Source organism: Trachypithecus francoisi, unplaced genomic scaffold, assembly GCF_009764315.1.
Source record: "Trachypithecus francoisi isolate TF-2019V2 unplaced genomic scaffold, Tfra_2.0 Lachesis_group6, whole genome shotgun sequence".
In the NCBI taxonomy this organism is placed as follows: Eukaryota; Metazoa; Chordata; class Mammalia; order Primates; family Cercopithecidae; genus Trachypithecus; species Trachypithecus francoisi.
The window spans coordinates 80,012,530-80,033,953 of record NW_022681471.1 but is presented as its reverse complement, the minus strand read 5'-3'; the positions used below and the strand labels follow the sequence as shown (position 1 = coordinate 80,033,953).

The window sequence follows — 21,424 nt, the reverse complement described above, 5'->3', positions numbered from 1 at the left end:
TAGATAAGACTCTCACTCAGGGCAATCTTAGCAGATTGGAGACTCAGTATTTGCTTCTGAAGCTGGGAGACAGAATCCATTGAGTTCATCATTTTCTTTCATTACTTTGTCCACTCCTTGCCTCTCATGAGCAGTGAATCAGGAGTATCAAATGCATTTATTTTACATTACTCTCTAAACAGTTCACATCAAAGATTATCAGTGTTCTCCATATTATTAGAAGTACAATCCTTAGCATTTTGGGGTCTAATTGCATTAAGTAGTCAACTCCAGAAACCCCAAAACCAACGAAAGAACTCTATCCTTAGTATTGTGTTCCTCTAGAACCACTCCTGTTACCAAAATTTGTATTAGTCATGGTTCTCTAGAGGGACAGAACTTGTAGGATATATATATATGCACACACACATATATGTAAAGGGGAGTTTATTAAAGATTAACTTACATCATCGCAAGGTCCCACAATAGGCTGTTTGCAAGCTGAGGAGTAAGGAGAGGCAGTCCGAGTCCCAAAACTGAAGAACTTAGAGTCTGATGTTCGAGGGCAGGAAGCATACAGCATGAGAGAAAGATGTAGGCTGGGAGACTAGGCCAGCCTCTCTTTTCACATTTTTCTGCCTGCTTATATTCTAGCCATGCTGGCAGCTGATAAGATTGTGCCCACCCAGATTAAGGATGGGTCTGTCTTTCCCAGTCCACTGACTCAAATCTTAATTTCTTTTGGCAACACCCACACAGATACACCCAGGATCAATACTTTGTAGCGTTCAATCTAATCAAGTTGACACTCTATTAACCGTCACAGGGGGTGTTCAGAAATGATTCTTATGGTGATGAGGTGTTTCATTTTAGGTACCTTAAGAGAGAACCAGCTTATCTTAGAGTGTAAGAGCCCCACCATTTGTCGCCCCACTTCTAGTGCCCTTGGAAAGTAGTCAGGGAAGACTGAGACCAGATGCTGCCCTCTTGTTCTCTGCAGGAGGTAACTGAGATTTATTTCTGGAAATTGGGGAAGTTAGGAATTGGCAAGATGCAGAAGTGACTGCTGAGAACTAAGTCCTGCTGATTTTGGTGGGGAGAGATGGCAGACTCTAGGGAAAAGGGAAATAATGGTGATAGCAGAGGAAGGGGTTAAATAAGGAGAGCCAAGAAATGGAGAAAGGGGAAAAGTTGGTGGAGAGGAGGGTTTAATTATCACTTTCTTCAAATCAAATCCTGGGGGTGGTGGTGGGAGGATCTTGAAGGCCAAGGAGGACAGGGCTCACACTCTAATCCAGAGGCCCAACATCTGCTCCCCCTTCCAATTCTAAAAATTGGAATAATTATCTGGACCCTTTTAGTAAATAAGCAGTTTATTGGGGTGTTTAGTTGCTCCGAAGAAAGGCAGGTAAGGCAACGTCAGAAAGGAACCTCTACTGGGTTTCCCACTGGGAGCATCAGATACTACATAGAGGCCTATTGACAGCAAGGAACATCTACATGTAGGTGACACCATGATGGAAGAAATAGTAAGGTTACTCCACCCACTCTGAGGAATAGATAAGGAAGATATCTACCTCTGAAGAGACAGGACCAAAGGCTTTAGGAAGGAACTGAGAGTTGCAAATTCCTAAGTGATATGGTCTCTAGATGGGTCAGAAGGCAGTCTTTAAGCTTCCATGAGGGCCCAGGGCCAGTATTGGGAATTGCTGTTATAAAGAAAAAGAGCAAGGTCAGAAATGGACCTTTAAGTCTTATCAAAGGGCTGGGTGATATGAAGGACAGTCCCATCCATAAAGACATTTGACTGCCCCTGGCTACAGGATCAAACATAATCCTTGTGGTCCACTCTTCCAGAAAACACATGGAAGGCCACAGGTGGCCCATAGGATGCCTAGGAATAGAACAGCAGGGCTGGCAGGTCAAGGCTGGGTTGGGGTAAGCTGCCCCATACCAGGCAAATTCCCTTTATTTAACAATTGGCAACACACACACACAAACGCACATACACACACACACACAGAGGAATGAGAGCTATGCCAGGAGGTGTCTTTTTACTTCTTTTATTGAACTCCATAAATATTTTCATAAGGCTTTGTGTCATTACAACATTTTTTTTGTTAAACAATTTTTAACACACAACTTTGACACTTGTTTGACAGAGTCAAACAGTCAGATAAAAGAAACAAAAGAACAAACTGGCAAATGCAGAGCAGCAAGGGTAATCAAAGTCACTGTTGCCCATCCATCCACCCCAGCCCACCCATCCCCAAAGCACTAAAAGATCACTATTTGGCTTCACACTAGAATTGTTAGAACTCTCTTGTTGCTGTTCTTATAGATCCATTAGAAATATACACATAGAGAGAGGGGGAGAAAAAAAGAGAGAATAATTAGATGTCTGTCTTAGGACTCCCGGTAGCAGGTCCCATAGAACACATTAGCAAAGCCTTTTGGAGAGCAAATCCTGGCCTCATTGAGTTGAGGAAAAGGGAGCTCAGGGCCATGTGGAAATGAGAGGATTACAGAATTCTTGGGGTTACCATTGCTGTCAGGACACAACAGGTTAGGATACTGAACCCAGGTATTTAATTGGGCTCCCCTTGGGGCTGTTGGCCACTGGTCTGCTTTGATGCTACAGGCTGTGGGAATACTCCAACCAACAGGGAGACGATTTCTTGTTGTTCACAAATTACTGGCATCTGGTGATGCCAGTGGGTTCAGTAGAGAAGTGAGGGTTGAGAGGTAATATCCCTGATCCTGGAGCCCTGGGCACAAGGCCCAAGGAGGGAGGAAATGAGAGGGCCTAGTCAAGAAATGTAGGCCCAGAAACTTGTCCAAGCATCCCCTCCCGGTGTGCTGCCAACCCTCGAAGAAGCATGTCAAGGCCAAGCCTAGTGAGGAGGAGTGAGAAGTAGGAAAAAGAGGTACACTGAAGGGAGGCCTGCACAGCTACCAAAACACTCTGTTTGCCAGACAGGATATTCTAGCCTGGGTGCTGGGCACCAGGTCTCTTGCCAAGGAGGCTTACGTAGTTAGGTCATGTGCTGAACAGTGGTGGCCAGTCCCGAGCCCCGGCCCTCTCCCCAGATTAGGCTCATCCTTGACTTATAATACAAGCCTGACTTGGTTGTGATGGAATAGAAGCTTAAATAGCTTGTAATTTGATTCCCACAAAGAAAAGATTCCCAGGCTGTTTAATGCCTGGTCTGGATCAGGAAGCATAGAGCAGTAAACATGTTAGCTATGCTGAAGCCTCCACACAGCTATGGCTGCTGCTTGGTAAGCTGAAGTCCTTTCATGATGAAGTCTCCCATGGGGTTTAGGACAGACTCCCAATCTCCACATTCCTCACTACAGTGGCTTGCTCTCCACAGCAGAGTTCATCCTTATTCCTTATACCCTTTTTGTTGTTCAAGGTCTATCCATGAAAAGGGTTCTCTGTGGAGGAAAAACAGGTACTCCGACACCATAGGAAGCCTGCCTCTTTGTTAAAGAAGTTCAATTTTTCCCAAGCAAAAAGCTGGCCAAAAGCTAGCCTGAGGGTAGCAACCCTGCCTCAGACCCCTTATTCAGAGGGAAAATTGCCCCTGGGTCCCTCACTCACTTGCCCCAAATGTCCTGGGAAGAGAGGATGTTGGAAACAGGGCCTTCTTTGAGTGCCAGAACAGCTTTAACTATATCAATACCAAAAATCCTCCTGTGCTAGGATGGCAGGAGAAAGAAGAAAGAGAGAGGGAAAGAAAGAAGCCAGGGAAGATTGTCCATGCAATCTGTTAACAATGGGAGAAGTCTCACACAATTTTGGGGTGGTAGAAAATGCAGGTACAATACTGTGGATCAAGGCTATCGCTTTCCATTCCCATCCCTGTTCTTTCTTGTAAAAGGTTACTATCAGCCTTGGACCCTGTCCAGGTCAATAATTTGAAGGCAGCTGATGATCTTGGTCAGGTGGGCTCTGTCTTGAACCCCTCCATACTCCTATCAACACTGCCCAAACATCTGTAAATGGGAGCAGGGACAACCAGGACACTGAACTGATTGCTGTAGGGATCCCTGCCCTAAACCTATCTGGTACTAGGGGGCAGGTAAATCCCTCCTCTGGGAGGCAGAATCTCAACCTCTTTGATTCCAGTTCAGATCTTTTGGGCTAAGGGAGAGACAGGCTTAGGAGGAGGCCTATAACAAAAGTGACTTGAAAAAAGAGAACAACTGGATCAAATTAACCCCTAGATGTAAAATTGCAATGACCCAGCAGTGCTGCAACATGGGAAACCCCAGTGATAGAAGAAACAGCCCAAATGCAAAATGTTCCCTGAACAAAGTCCACTCAGCATCATTATAGTCTGATACTCCCCTGCTTCTGTTTGGTTTTTTGATCCCTCCACAGTACCTAAAACACAGTAAAGCATAGGAATACTGAGCAGTTATGTCACAGGGCACAACAGAGCATGTCCACTGGCATGACTGAGGACAGAGGATGCTGAAAAAAGGTTATTTAGGGCAACTGCAGGGCTGAAGGACCTTTGAAAATGATTGGCTGAAGGAGAGGAGAAAAGGAGATCATTCCCTTCCTCAATGGAAGTAAAAGAGGCAAAAACACCCCAAACCTCCCAACTCTACCACATCAAATAAAATTAAAAATTCATCAACATCAGTATCATCAGGAAAGAAAAAAAAATACAAACACATCTATGGTAGTAATGACAAGGCAGTGAATCACTCACAGGGGAGTAAAGAGATTATCTTAAGAAGGAAAGGAATAAATAGAAATGTCAACTTCTGAAAGCAAAGGGAAGGGGGACACGGTAAAAATGGACAACTTTTAAGACGGGATCACATGTTTGGAAGTCATTGGTACCTCTTCCTACCAACCACAGATTTCACTTCCCCAAAACAACAGAAAACCTTTTGTTCCTTACTCTCTCTCTCTCTCTCTCTCTCTCTGTGTGTGTGTGTGTGTGTGTGTGTGTGTGTGTATGTGTACTCAAGGGGGTGTGTGTGTGTGTATAAATTTCAACAGTGCTTCTCCGAAAAAAGGTCCATCTATAAATATAATTTTATTTACTTTATTTTAAAATTATCTGCCTCCCTGTAGGTATCATTTTTTGAAGGGGTTAACCTGCTGAAGTTTTGCCAGAATGGTGACTGACTGCGCTTGGGTTCGGTGAACTCAAAGACCTGCGACTGAGCGATGCCGTCGGGGACCAGGTACTGGCCGTGGTTTAACGGGTCCTGCGGTGGTGGGTAGGAAGGAGGAACTGAGCGGGCAGAGTTGACACCTAGAGTAGATGAGAGATCAAAGGGAAAGGGTGTAAGTTATGTAACAAAGGGCTTCTCAAGTTACCCAGTAACCACTCTGGGCAGACAACTCAAGGCAGACTGGTTTATTTATTTTTATTTATTTATTTATTTTTATTATACTTTAAGTTCTAGGGTACATGTGCATAACGTGCAGGTTTGTTACATATGTTACTTGTGCCATGTTGGTGTGCTGTACCCACTAACTCGTCAGTACCCATTAATTCATCATTTATATCATGTATAACTCCAGACTGGTTAGAGAGTATGAACTGGTATTACAAATCATCCAAGGGGAGAATTCCTCTTTCAAACAGATTTTGGAATACCATGGTTACTATCGCAACCTTACACACTTCCACATCTAGTCAGGTGTGAAAGAAATTTTGGGTATTGCTATAATCTATTTTACAGGTGAGGACATTGATGTCTGAAAAGAAATGTCATACCCAAGGTCACATGGTAAGTTAGTGACAAAGCAAGGGTTAGAACCTACATTCTTTGACTTCTCAGTTCAGAGCTCTTTCCAAGACACCAGAATCCCTTATGCAGGGCTTGGTCCTGCGAAGAACCCAACAAACTCTATTTCTCCTTCTCCAAGTCCCCTCTGGAAGTTTTAAAAGAGCCTGGTAAAGAACTATTGACTTCAGGATAGGTTTCTGGGAGGAATTTTCTAAAAGCATAAGGTACAAGTGATTTAGTGTTCTGTCCTGGGTTGAGAGTGATGAACCTGCATTTAATAGGGAATTGACATTAGTGGGTGAAGGAGAAAGTAACTTACTATCAGAAGGTATAATTCATGGGGAGCAAGGAAGACAGAATATATGTGTGTCTTTTCAAACTGAATAGCTTAAATGACACTAACATTAAAAGCCTTCTCAACATTTGTAGATAGGTTTGCAACCATCAAAGCAAAATCCACATTAATGGAGGATACCAGGAACCTGGAGGCCTAAAGTGAAAGTTTAATCCTGATCTACATTCACAGCAGAATAGGATGAGACATATAGCATACAATTCAGACATGCCAGCAAGGCTTCTCTGCTGCTCCCAAATACCTTCCTCATCTTCTACTCAGGGTCTGAAATTCCAACATTACAGTTACTTTGTCTTTGCTTGATGACTAAGTCCCTTTACTCTGGAGTTAGTATCATTTAAGCCATCATCAGCCATTGGCACTTCAGTGAGAAAGATCAGATTCTTTTCTAAGAGCTAGTTTTGCAAGGTGTTGTCAGAAGTATTAGGGTATTGAATGTCAAGAGACAATACAGAGATATTAGAGAGGGAGTTTTGTGAGTACTAATTTGATTTTTTTTTTTAAAAAGCACTTATTTGAAATCATTACAGATTCACATGCAGTTTTAAGAAATAATAGAGATCCTGTGTACTCTTTACCAAGTTCCCAGTTTTCCCAATGGTAACATTTTACAAAACTATAGTACAGTATCACAGCCAGGATATTGACATTATAACAGGATACAGTCAGGATATAGAATATTTCCATCATCACAAGAATCACTGTTGTTACACTTTTATAACCATAATGTCTTCTGGGTATATATCTAAAATAAAGGAAATCAGTACGTTGAAGAGATATTTGAACTCCTATGTTTATCACAGCACTATTCACAATAACCAAGGTATGGAATTAACCAAGTATCCTTCAATGGATGAGTGGATGAAGAGAATGTAGTATATATACACAGTGGAATATTATTCAGCCACAAAAAGAATGAAATCCTATCATTTTCAGCAACATGGATGGAACTGGAGCTCATTATGTTAAGTGAAATAAGCCAGGCACAGAAAGACAAATATCAAATGATCTCACTCAAATGTAGGAGCTAAAAAAGTGGATTCCATGGAGGTAGAGAGTACAATGATGGTTACTAGAGGCTTGGAAGGATGGTGTTAGGGAAATGTAGAGAGGTTGGTTAACGGATTCAAAAATACAGTTTGACAGATGGAATAAGTTCTAGTGTTCAGTAGCACAGTAGGGTAACAGTAGTTAACAATAATTTATTGCATATTTCAAAATAAATAAAACAGAAGGTTTGAAATGTTCCCAATACAAATAAATGATATATGTTTAAGGTGATAGATATCCTAATTACCCTAATTTGATCATTACACATTGTATGCATGTATCAAAATATCACATGTACTCAGTAAAGATGTACAGTTATTACATATCAATACAAAATAAATTAAAAACCAATTGGGCATATTGTGTACATTTATTTCTGGGTTTTGTGGCATTGAACTAATATGTCCACCCTTCTGCCAAAATTACATTGTCTTGGTTAATATAACTATACAGTGAGTGTTGAAACTGGGTGGATTGATTATTCACATTTTATTCTTCTTTTTCGAGATCATTTTAGCTATTCTAGGGGACTCATTTGATTTTGTGCTGGCCCCAAAGTCTCTGGAGATGGAGTCTGTGCTCATAGCCATGGGGAGCTCTATATTGATCAAGTTAATTAGGTTTATGTACCAGGAATCAGCATATAACTTTCAAGAAGTGATACAGTAATACTTAAAATGAAAGCAGCGTGAAAGACAAAGGTCAAGTGAAAAGGCCTTTCTTGGAGCTAGATCTGATATTCTCTACTGTTATTTCGGCCAGGCTCCCCGTCTCCCAGAGCAGTAGACTGAGTTGATAATGTCTCAGTGTTACAGATGGGGTTCGAAGGGGACACTAGAGTAGTACCTATCCAGTGACATCTGCATTGGAGACCTCTTAACAACGCCCTGCACTTCCTGCGATGGGTCATTGAAAAGGTCAAGGAACCCAGCTTTCATGGTTATCTTAAAGAACCCCTTCTTGCTCTTCCCATGTACATATCGTAACTACTGAATTCCTACATTTGAGAACCACTTCCACATGTATGGCACTCTTGAGTCTCAAAATATATCAGTTATTACAGCCCTGGACTAGAAGAGTCTTGAAGACCAAAAATAGAAATAAGGGAGATTTGTAGTAATCTTGTAATCTTGGGAAGTTTGAAACTAAATGAAGTCGGGTGCAGTGGCTCACGTCTGTAATCCCAGAACTTTGGGAGGACGAGGCAGGGGGATCACCTGAGGTTAGGAGTTCAAGACCAGCCTGGCCAACATGGTGAAACCCCATCTCTACCAAAAACACAAAAATTAGTCAGGTGTGGTGGCAGGTGCCTGTAATCCCAGCTACTCGGGAGGGTAAGGCAGGACAATCGCTTGAAACCAGGTGGCAGAGGTTGCAGTGAGCCGAGATCACACCATTGCACTCCAGCCTGCATGATGAGAGTGAAACTCCATCTCAGAAAAAGAAAAAGAAAGAAAGAAAGAAAGAAAGAAAGAAAGAAAGAAAGAAAGAAAGAACGGAAGGAAGGAAGGAAGGAAGGAAGGAAGGAAGGAAGGAAACTAAATGAATTTCTTTGAAGACTTTAGAATTGCTGTTAAGGAAAGAACTGTTCAAGTGAACCCAGTATTTACACAGTGGGAGACAAGAAAGGCCCTGAAAGGAATGGCCTGGAGATACATAGGGTGGGGAAGGATCTTGACCAAATGTTTGGCATAAGTTAGCAGGGCTATCTTCTGGTTAACTAACTCCTGGTTGCTTTATAGATACTCCTTGTTTGAAGCGTTCTCAGTGAAAAGACAATTCAGTCTCAGATATGCTTGAGGAAACGGGGCTTGGATAAAGGAGTACCATAAAGGTCAGCATGGTGGATGTGATGGTTAATAGTGTCAACTTGACTGGATTGAAGGATGCAAAGTATTGTTGCTGGGTGTGTCTGTGAGGTATTGCCAGAGATTAACATTTGAGTCAGTGGACTGGGAGAGGCAGACCCAAGCTCAATCTGGATAGGCACCATTTAAACAGCTGCCAGTATGGCCAGAATAAAAAGCAGGCAGAAGAACATAGAAACACTAGACTGGCTTAGCCTCCCAATCTACACCTTTCTCCCATGCTGGATGCTTCCTGCCCTCAAACATCAGACTCCAAATTCTTCAGCTTTAAGACTCGGACTGGCTTCCTTGCTCCTCAGCTTGCAGATGACCTATGGCCTATTGCGGGACCTTGCAATTGTGTGAGTTAATACTCCTTAATAAACTCATATATATCCTATTAGTTCTGTCCCTCTAGAGAATGATGAATAATACAGTGGGGGAAGCAGAGGAAATCACAGTGAGAAAGTTCAGAAGTTGAGAGCATCCAGGAGACAATGGCAAGCTGTTAACATGGTATCCCTTTTGCAGCCTGAAAACTTCAGTTGGCTGGGGCTCTTTTCTGCTCACATTTTTGTCTGAGGAATTGGAGCAAAATCTTAGAGTTATGTTAATATAGGCCATATCCTTACTGACATTAACTCCAGATTGCTTTCTAACACCATCTCTCACATGTTATTATAGCAATCAAAAGGTTGGGAGTTAATTCCCCAACTTAAATTAACTCCCAACTTTTTGGTGGCTAATTAAGGCTGGTCTTATTCCCTATATAAGGGGAATCACAGTCCCATGATGAGGAAAAGAGACAATAAGGGCCTCTCAAGAGCAAGAAATAATAAGCAATTGAAGGGGAGGCATGTCTAGTCAGTAGAGCTAGGTTCACTGCTTAACTAGAAATCAGATGTTCACAGGCATTCAGCCTCAATCAAAAGGAGCTTCAATGGAAAAAAAAATAGTGCTTTACATGACTGCTGGAAATTTCAGGAGACTTGAATCTGATCATTTTGGATGGTGACTCATTCAGAACCACAAAGCTCACTGAGAAAGCAGAAGGAAAGGCCTGGGGAAAGTAAAGTCTCTTTAAGACTGCCCACACCTGGGGACAGTGAAAATGGCTATCATAATAGAAGCAGCTGTCAGTAATTGATGCAAGACAGAAAACCAAACTCTTTTTCTAAGCATGGGGCTTCATCAGGACCCTGAGATGGAGAGGAAAAAGCAGTGGACTCTGAGTCAAGCCAATTTAAGTTCAGAGCCCTTTGACTGAGCATGGTAGTTTTGTTCTGGTTCATGATAAAAGAGAAACTAAAGCTTTACTGCAGATTTAAATTGATTTGTAAGGTATTTTTTCTTAAGTACTTTGGCTTGCGGTTGAGAGAAAGAGAATATCTGAATCTTTTGTCTTGGCTCAGTTTGAGGTTCTTTATTGTGATTCGGGGCTCCTGATTTGGCATGTGCCCCCAGACCAGTGACAGAAAGCTGAACAATATCTTTATACTTTTTTTTTTTTTTTGAGATGGAGTCTCACTCTGTCACCAGACTGGAGTGCAGTGCCACAATCTTGGCTCACTGCAACCTCCAACTCCTGGGTTCAAGTGATTCTCCGGCCTCAGCCTCCCCAATAGCTGGGACTAAAGGCACGTGCCACCATGCTCAGCTGATTTTTGTATTTTTAGTAGAGACGGGGGTTTTACCATGTTGGCCAGGCTGGTCTCGATCTCCCTGGTCTGCCTGCCTTGGCCTCCCAAAGTGCTGGGATTACAGGCGTGAGCCACCATGCCCAAACTATACTTACTAATAAAGCATATATATACTACTGTCCATTGATCTCTAAATTATTAGTAAAGTTTCTCTTATTTTTAAGTAAGAAATAAAAGAGGAACAGAGGTTCTCTTTTTGCTATGCTCAATGAGCTATCTTTGGACACCAACACCCTATACCATTCACTCCTTAGCCTTAAGCATTTAAAACCATTTGCTACCTGTCATCAAGGACACCTAGGGACCTGGATACTCCTTCACCACCCTCAAGTAAACCTCAACACAGAAATGGGCCTAGGAATATGTAAGCATATAGCTTTTGATTCCACAGTCTTTCACAGAGACTGAGTGGGGCTGAGGAGGTAAAGGCAGCTTTACCTTTTTGCTTAGGGACTTTTCTCACAGTCATTGCAGCCTGCCTCTTCTGGTTTTCAGAAATTTCAAAGCCTAAAAAAGAAAAATACATGATTTTTAAAATGAGAAACACATACCCTTCTTGAGTGTATAAATGAGTAAACTTTTCTGTAAGAAAGATTCGGTAAGACATAAGACATAACAAAAATCTTGAAATACAAAAAAAAAAAAAAAAAAAAAAAATCATGCCCTTTAACCCAGTAATTTCTTTCTGGGAATTTCACTAAGGAAATTTGTCACAAACTTGAACAAAAAGTTAGCTACAAAAATGCACATCACAGAATAGAGAGCCAAAAAAAGAATCATGGACATGAGCTAAGAGTCTGTTAATGGAGAATGGTTAAATAAAGCATGACACAGGGAAAAAAAATATTTTGTAACCAAAAGCAAAACTATAAAAAAGGACATAATGAGGCAAAAGATATAATTCAAACAGAAAATATACATACAGACAATAAAAGTTTCAGAAGGAGGAAAAAATCAAATGGAAAACAGTAATAAAGAAGTAACATTTAAGTCTCTAATCCATCTTGAATTAATTTTCGTATAAGGGGTAAGGAAAGGATCCAGTTTCAGCTTTCTACTTGTGGCTAGCCAATTTTCCCAGCACCATTTGTTAAATAGGGAATCCTTTCCCCATTTCTTGTTTTTGTCAGGTTTGTCAAAGATCAGATGGCTGTAGATGTGTGGTATTATTTCTGAGGACTCTGTTCTGTTCCACTGGTCTATTTCTCTGTTGTGGTACCAGTACCATGCTGTTTTGGTTACTGTAGCCTTGTAGTATAGTTTGAAGTCAGGTAGCGTGACGCCTCCAGCTTTGTCCTTTAATTCAAGATGGATTAGAGACTTAAATGTTAGACCTAATACCATAAAAACCCTAGAAGAAAATCTAGGTAGTACCATTCAGGACATAGGCATGGGCAAGGACTTCATGTCTAAAACACCAAAAGCAATGGCAGCAAAAGCCAAAATTGACAAATGGGATCTCATTAAACTAAGAGCTTTTGCACAGCAAAAGAAACTACCACCAGAGTGAACAGGCAACCTACAGAATGGGAGAAAATTTTTGCAACCTACTCATCTGACAAAGGCTAATATCCAGAATCTACAAAGAACTCAAACAAATATACAAGAAAAAAACAAACAACCCCATCAAAAAGTGGGGAAAGGATATGAACAGACATTTCTCAAAAGAAGACATCCATACAGCCAACAGACACATGAAAAAATGCTCATCATCACTCGCCATCAGAGAAATGCAAATCAAAACCACAATGAGATACCATCTCACACCACTTAGAATGGCAATCATTAAGAAGTCAGGAAACAATAGATGTTGGAGAGGATGTGGAGAAATAGGAACACTTTACACTGTTGGTGGGATTGTAAACTAGTTCAACCATTATGGAAAACAGTATGGCGATTCCTCAAGGATCTAGAACTAGATGTACCATATGACCCAGCCATCCCACTACTGGGTATATACCCAAAGGATTATAAATTACTCTACTACAAAGACACATGCACACGTATGTTTATTGCGGCACTATTCACAATAGCAAAGACTTGGAATCAACCCAAATGTCCATCTGTGACAGACTGGATTAAGAAAATGTGGCACATATACACCATGGAATACTATGCAGCCATCAAAAAGGATGAGTTTGCGTCCTTTGTAGGGACATGGATGCAGCTGGAAACCATCATTCTTAGCAAACTATCACAAGAAGAGAAAACCAAACACCGCATGTTCTCACTCATAGGTGGGAACTGAACAATGAGATCACTTGGACTCGGGAAGGGGAACATCACACACCGGGGCCTATCATGGGGAGGGGGGAGGAGGGAGGGATTGCATTGGGAAGTTATACATGATATAAACGTTATGCACATGTACCCTAGAACTTAAAGTATAATAAAAAATAAAAAAAATAAAAAAAATAAATAAATAAATAAAAAAAAAAAAAAAAAAAGAAGTAACAAAAACTTGGCTAAAGGGGAAAAAAAAAAAAAAGATATACTTACTGTGGAAAGAGTAAAAGGTCTTACTAAGTCCCAGGCAGGATGAACATACATAGGTGCACATCTACATATTGACTAGTATAATTCCCAAACTTCAGGATAAAAAAAAAAAAAAAAAAAAAAAAAACTCTGACAAGCTTCACAACAGAAAGGACAGCTTACTTAACAAAAAACAGACATTATATTACTAGAATCCTCATCTGAAATATTGGAAGGAATAGCCTTCTTCTTTTTTTTTTTTTAGAGGCAAGGTTTTGCTTTGTCACCCAGGCTGGAGTGTAGTGGCATGATCATGATCATGGCTCACTGCAGCCTTGACCTCTCAGGCTTAAGCAATCCTCCAACCTTAGCCTCCTGAGTATCTGGGACCACAGATTCATGCCACCATACCTGGCTAATTGTTTTTAAGTTTTATTTTTTGTAGATATGGGGTCTCCCTGTGTTTACCAGGCTGGTCTTGAACTCCTGGGCTCAAGCCATCTTCCCACCTCAGCCTCCCAAAGTGCTAGGATTACAGGCATGAGCCACTGCACCCAGTGTAATAGTCTTATGAATAAACTCTGGATCAAAAGGAAACCATACCTGAAGTTATAAAATATCTAAAAATAAATAAAAAGGACATTTTATATTAAAACCTATGAGATACAGTTGAGACTTTATGCAAAGGAAAATATACTCTAAAATGATTTTCTAATTTTGTAAAAATCAAAATAAACAAAGTAAGTATTCAACCAACGAAAGAGGGGAAAAAATCTAAAATATTTTTTAAAACCTAAAAGAAAGTAGGAAAAAGAAGGAAATAAAAGTGAAAATTAAGAAGAAATAGAAATGAACTGCAGAAGGGATAAACAAACCAAAAAAAAAGGTCTTTGAAAAGACCAAATGTAAATTAGTACAGCCATTATAGAAAACAGTACAAAAGTTCCTAAAACATTAAAAATAGAACTACTATATAAACAAGCAATGCCACTGCTGGGTATATATATATCCAAAAGAAAGGATATCAATATACCAAAGAAATATCTACACTCTCATGTTATCACAGCAATATTCACAATAACCAAAATATGAAATCAACATAAATGCCCATCAGAGAATGAATGTATAAAGGAAATGTGGCATATATACATGATGTTACATTATTCAGCCATAAAAAAATGAAATCCTGTCATTTGCAGTAACATGGATGGAACTGGAGGATATTATGTTAAGTGAAATAAGATTATTTTCCCTCATATGTGGGAGCTGAAAAGTGGATTTCTGTTGCGGGAAGTCAGGGACCCTGAACGGAGGGAATGGCTGAAGCCATGGCAGAAGAACATAAATTGTGAAGATTTCATGGACATTTATTAGTTCCCCAAATTAATACTTTTATAATTTCTTACACCTGTCTTTACTGCAATCTCTGAACATAAATTGTGAAGATTTCATGGATATTTATCACTATCCCTATCAATACTCTTGTGATTTCCTATGCCTGTCTTTAATCTCTTAATCCTGTCATCTTTGTAAGCTGAGGATGTATGTCACCTCAGGACCCTGTGATGTTGCGTTAACTGCCCAAATTGTTTGTAGAGCATGTGTGTTTGAACAATATGAAATGTAGGCACCTTAAGAACAGGATAACAGCAATTCTCAAGGAACAAGGGTGATAACCTTAAAGTCTGGCTGACTGTGGGCCTGGCAAGACAGAATCATATTTCTTTTATTACTGAAAACGGGTAAGAGAAATATTGCTGAATTCTTTCCCCAGTAAGGAATATTAATAATTAACAGCCCTGGGAAAAGAATGCATTCCCAGGGCGTGGCCTCTAAAATGGCTGCCCTGGGAATGTCTGCCTTATGCAGATGTAGATAGGGATGAAACACGCCCTAGTCTCCTGCAGCACCCCTAGGCTTGCTAGGATTAGGAAATTCCAGCCTGGCGAATTCTAGTCAGACCGGTTCTCTGCAGCACCCCTAGGCTTGCTAGGATTAGGAAATTCCAGCCTGGCGAATTCTAGTCAGACCGGTTCTCTGCAGCACCCCTAGGCTTGCTAGGATTAGGAAATTCCAGCCTGGCGAATTCTAGTCAAGACCGGTTCTCTGCTCTTGAACCCTGTTAAGATGTTTATCAATGACAATGCGTGCACAGTGGGACATGGAAGTTCATTAGTGATTCTAGTTTCATCCTGACCTTGTAGTCTCACCCTGACCTTCTGCCTTGTGATCTTTTGTTGCCCTTAAAGCATGTGATCTCTGTGACCCACACCCTATTCGTACACTCCCTCCCCTTTGAAAATTGCTAATAAAAACTTGCTGGTTTTACAGCTCAGCGGGCATGATGGAACCTGCCAACATGTGATGTCTCCCCCGGACACCCAGATTTAAAATTTCTCTCTTTTGTACTCCTTCCCTTTACTTCCCAGACCAGCTGACACTTAGGGAAAATAGAAAAGGACCCACGTTGAAATATCGGGGGCTGAATTCCCTCTGATATCTGGCGCCCACGTGGTTTTTTTCCCAAGTGCACGTGGGAACCCGATTCCCTTCGGTAGGTGCAGAGAAACATCATCGGTTTTGTCCACAGAAATGCTTGTTTGACTCCCTGATGACTGGTGAGTAGTCTATGTATGGTCCAGGTTAACTCTGGGTCATGTAGAGTCTAAAGGTCATGCTTATCTCTGCTATATTAAGCTCCTGTTAGAACAGGGTGGTGTCCGAATAACCATGGAAAATATGGTCACTCTATTCAAGATGGTGGAAAAACACTGTCCTTGGTTTCCTGAAAAAGGAACCCTAGATGTAGAACTATGGGATCATGTTGGTGCAACATTCCGGTAACTGGTCTCCACAGGGAATTATGTTCCTGCCACTGTTTGGGGTGATTGGGCCTCGGTAGTGCCATCCTAATGCCACACCAATCCCATGACCCCCTACAGTTACCATAATTCTCTGAATCTGATGACCCTCCACCTCTTCCTCAACCATCCTCTCCTGCATTGCCTTCATTATCTGATCAGCCTCTCCCTTTGGCTACTCCTCCCCCATCTGACAATGTTGATGATTCAATGTCTAACTCCGGTGACTTTGGATTACGGTCACCCCCTGATGATCTTATTTCTTTTCAAGAAGAGCCGGTACCAGTAGCTCCTGCGGCCCTGACTCAGACAGCCTGGGATCATATATATGCAAATTCTTCTCTCTTCAAACCTCCAGAACCACCTAATGGCTCCGGGACCAAACTACAATGTACTTATAATTATTCAGGCCCTCCCCCATCCACTTCAGCCCCTCACCCTCTTGTCATTTCAGTTCCTCAACCAGTCACTTTGCCATCCACTCAGCCTGCTCTGTACCCTTCTTCACACATGGACGCCAGTAATCACCAGTATACTTCTGCTCCTTCTGCTCCCTCAATATCCCTGTCTCACACTCTCATTCTGGTCCGACTCCCTCACCCTCAGTTTCCCTTATCTACACATGCTTTTCCTATCACTTCTATGCCAACTCCATCTCAGATGCCTACTCTCGAAACTTCAATGCAATGCTTATTATGCCAAAACAAAGAAACAAGTGGATTAGACGTGTGGACTTATCCAGTCAGGCTATACCCTCCTAACTTCTAAGTGTACAAATGCATTGTTATGTACCTCTTAATCTTACATTTTAAAAATAATTTAAGGATGCTTGTACTCAGTATGATCCTACTTCTTGTTATGTTAAAATGGTATTACAAACTTTTTGTACTGAGGTCATTTGCTTCCTTTAGACTGGGACTTTTGGCAAAAACTGTTCTAACCCCATCTCAGCATTTACAATTTCGTACCTGGTAGTCAGAAAAGGCCCATTTGCAGGCTCAGCTAAATCGGACTAATGGCATTCTAATTACTCAGGCTCAGCTCACAGGCTTCAGTAGTTTCTCTGATGCTTATGCCCAATTAAATTTTGACGCTCTTACCACGGAACAAGTAACAAAGATGTGTATGAGAGCTTGGGATAAATTAAGTGCTCCAGGCCAAGCTCCTGTTTCTTTCACCATGGTTAAACAAGGTCACTCTGATTTTTTAGCTAAATTACAAGATGCCGTTCAAAAATATGTCTCGATGAGCACACTCAAGGTATTGTCCTTTGTATGTTAGCTTTTGAAAATGTGAATCATGAGTGTAAAATGGTCATGCATTCTATCCAACGACAAAATTTACCTGATCATGAGGTATTTGTTGCCTGCATATATTAAGTCTTGTGAAGGCATTAGATCAGACACCCACAAAGCTATTTTATGGGCATGGGCCATGAAGGACACCAACCAAACTGGTCCCACTAATTCTTTTCTTGGAGTCTGATATAATTGCGGTCAACTTGGTCATACTCGAAAAAATTGCACTGTTAAAAACTTAAAAGTGGCCAAGCCGACTCAACAAACACGGCCAAATGCTGATGCTACTGTTTGCCCACATTGTTGCAAAGGTAAACATTGGGCAAGTAATTGTAAGTATGGAAAACCCCTGCCACAACACCAGGGAAACGGGGAGCGGGGCTGGTCCCAGGCCCTGATATCAAATGGGGTGCTTCAGACTCAGACCAACATTGCGTTTCTGCTTCAGGTGGTCCCAATGCAGCCACCAGCACAAACAAATTTACCTACAGCCAAACCAAATGGGTCCCAGCTTCTCCTTCTGTCTCAGTACAATGTTTGTCTACCTCTGCGGAAGGGGGTGGGGTGGTCAATCTCTGTATACTATTCCTTTACATTTACTACCTCTTTGCCTTTAATTGTCCCCATGGGGGTCACTAGCCCTTTACCTCAACGTTTGGTGGCCCTGGTGTTAGGTAGGGCATCCACCTCTGCTAAAGGAATCACCATTCATACTGGTCTCATTAATTCTGATTCTGTTGAAGAGATTAAATTAATCATGTCTGTCAAGGTTCCTGTTTCCATTCCAGCTGGTGAGTCAATTGCTCAATTGCTTTTACTACCTAATATCATTTTAAACAAAGGAGATAAGACACGTGGCCCTGGGATGGGCTCCGGCGGCGAAAAGGCCGCTTATTGGATTTTTGTAATTTCTAAACAACGGCCCACCTGCACCATATACATTCAAGGAAGAAAGTTTGAGGGCCTAGTAGATACTGGTGCTGATGTTTCTATTATTTACTCTAATTTATGGCCTTCCTCCTGGCTTAAGCATCCCGCTTACATGGGACTAGTAGGTGTTGGAAAAGCCGAGGAAGTTTATGAGAGCACATTTATCTTGCCTTGCACCAGCCCTGATTGTCAAAAGGGTACAATTCAGCCTTATATCATGCCAATCCCCATTAATCTTTGGGGTAGAGATTTGCTGGCACAATGGGGGGCTGAAATTAATATTCCACATAACTCTTATAGTGCTCCCAGTCTGTGTATGATGGAAAACATGGGGTTTGTTCCTGGACTCGGTCTCGGTTCAAAACATGAAAGGATTACTAAACCCCACCCAATTACTGTAAAAGAAGACAGAGCTGGTTTACATTATCCTTTTTAGTGGCGGCCGCTGCAACACCTCCTGATCCTGTCCCTTTACAATGGAAATCTGACACACCTGTTTGGATAGAGCAGTGGCCGCTTTCTAAAGAAAAACTAGAGGCTTTAACTCAATTAGTTTCTGAACAGTTACAACTTGGAAATGCAGAACCTTCTCTTTCCCCCTGGAATTCTCCTGTGTTTCTAGTAAAAAAGAAATCAGGCAAGTGGCAGATGGTAACTGATTTAAGGGCCATTAACACTATAATTAACCTATGGGGGCCGTCCAACCAGGCATGCCTGCCCCTGCCTTAATACCTAAAAATTGGCATCTCATAGTTATTGATCTTAAAGATTTTTTTTTCATATTGCTTTACATAAGTCGGACTGTGAAAAAATTACTTTTACTGTACCATCTATCAATAATCAGGAGCCTGCAGCTCGTTATCAATGGAAAGTACTTCCTCTGGGAATGCTGAATAGTCCTACAATCTGCCAGCTTTATGTTAGGCAAGTGCTTTCACCAGTTCGAGCCCAATTTCCCCAGGCCTATATTCTTCATTATATTGATGATATTTTAATTGCTGCCCCCACTGATAAAGAATTAATTGACCATTATCAAAGTTTGAGCCGCCGTGTTACAGAGGCTGGATTACACATTGCTCAGGATAAAATTCAACAGACCACCCCTGTTCAATATTTAGGAATGGTGGTCAATAAACAACGTATTCAACCTCAAAAAGTTCAAATTAGGAGAGCTTCTTTGAAAACTTTAAATGACTTCCAAAAACTTTTCGGTAACATTAATTATTTAAGACCTACTTTAGGTATTCCAACCTATGTACTGTCTAACTTATTTTCTATGCTGTGGGGAGATTCCAATCTCCGAAGTCCCAGGACTTTGACCCCCGAGGCTTCACTAGAACTGGAATTCATAGAGGAAGGAATCCAGACTGCCCATTTACCTAGAATACAGCCGTTTCAGCCTTTTCAGCTTCTGGTTTTTGCTTCATTACACTCCCCTATTGGACTAATAGTTCAACATAATGATTTAGTGGAGTGGTGTTTTCTTCCTCATTCTGTGTCAAAAACTTTGTGTATTTATCTAGATAAAATGGCCACTCTAATTAGACAGGCATGGTGTAGAATACTTAAAATTTCCAGATTTGATCCGAATTTAATTGCAGTTCCTTTAAATAGGCTGGAAGTTCAAGCCGCCTTTCAACGTTCAGTACTGTGGCAAATTCACTTGGCTAATTTTATTGGCGTTATTGACAATCATTATCCAAAGAACAGATTGTTTGATTTTATAAAAATGACGTCTTGGGTGGTCCCTCGATTAACCAAAGATCAGCCCATTCCTGAGGCCATTACAGTATTCACTGATGGCTCCAGTAATGGCAATGCTGGTTATGTAGGTCCTACAGACAAGCTTATTTCTACCCCTTATACCTCTGCTCAAAAGACAGAGTTAATAGCTGTCATTACTGCCTTACAGGAGTTCCCCAAACCTTTAAATATTGTCTCTGATTCTGCCTATGTTGTACATGCCGCTAAAAATATAGAAACCACTACTATCAAACATATTGATAATTCTGAATTGGCTTATTTTCAAGGTTACAACAGGCTGTTCACCAACGTAGACACCCTTTCTATATTATGTATATTAGATCTCATACCACTTTACTAGGACCTGTGTCTGCCGGTAATCATAAAGTCAACTAGTCTCTTTTGCAACCCAAGAAGCTCAGGAGTTCCATAATCTCACTCACGTCAATGCTGCTGGATTAAAAGATAAATTTGCCCTTACCTGGAAACAGGCTAGGCTTATTGTTCACAGCTGTCCTCAGTGCCAAGTTTTTGTACTTCCAAATCAGGGACCTGGCATTAATCCCAGAGGCCTAACTCCTAAGGCTTTATGGCAAATGGATGTGACTCATGTTAGCTCCTTTGGCAGACTGTCATACGTGCATGTCTCTGTAGATACCTTCCCAGGTTTTATCTGGGCTACTTGCCAAACGGGAAGGCACGACCCATGTTAAAAAACATCTGTATTCTTGCTTTGCAGTTATGAGGCTTCCATATCAAATAAAGCCAGACAACACCCCTGGATATGTTAGTAAGGCTTTTGATTTATTTATGCAACAATGAGGAATTTCCCATATTACTGGAATCCCTTACAATCCTCAGGGACAGGCCGTGGTGGATCAGGCCAACTGCACTTTCAAAACCCCATTGTCCAAACAGTCAGAACAACAAAAACATAATTTAACTACCCACCACTTCCAATTACATTTAACATTGTTTACTTTAAATTTTAAATGTTCCTAAAGATAATAATCTAACTGTAGCAAAATGCCATTATACAGGCAAAAAATTCTCCCTAAACGAAGGCAAGCCAGTGTTATGGAAAAACTCCCAAACCAATAGCTGGGAACCTGGCACAATTATAACGTGGGGGAGAGGATATGCTTGTGTTTCACCAGGAGATCATTAATCCCCTGTCTGGATACCCACTAGGAGACTCAAGCTTCATGTGAATACTGATGACGAAAACCACATGGAAAAGAGGTCTGTGTCAGAGACTGTCCTCAGATGTGGTGAGATCTGTGCCAACTCCTTAAAAGTTGGCACACCAAATCACAATAGGTCTGATTCAATCCTCCCTGATGGCAATGGAGACCCATCTAACTAATCCCACTTCTCCTGATTACCTTTCTTTTTCTCCTTACAAACCTAAAAATCTCACCAT

The 21,424-nt window shown here is 41.2% G+C and overlaps 1 protein-coding gene across 8 annotated transcripts in view; it reads right to left on the bottom strand.

The window, feature by feature from the left end:
- Positions 1–2,026: 2,026 nt before the first annotated feature.
- The window catches only part of ARHGEF9 (Cdc42 guanine nucleotide exchange factor 9), a 163,719-nt gene continuing 144,321 nt past the window's right edge, over positions 2,027–21,424 (bottom strand). For all 8 annotated transcript variants that reach the window (XM_033201138.1, XM_033201133.1, XM_033201134.1 and 5 more), the window contains 2 exons: positions 11,133–11,201; positions 2,027–5,261 (listed from right to left, as the gene is read on the bottom strand). In XM_033201138.1, the coding sequence (XP_033057029.1) occupies positions 5,044–5,261; positions 11,133–11,201 (287 nt within the window). In that variant the 3' untranslated portion in view covers positions 2,027–5,043. The remainder of the gene's footprint in view (positions 5,262–11,132; positions 11,202–21,424) is intronic.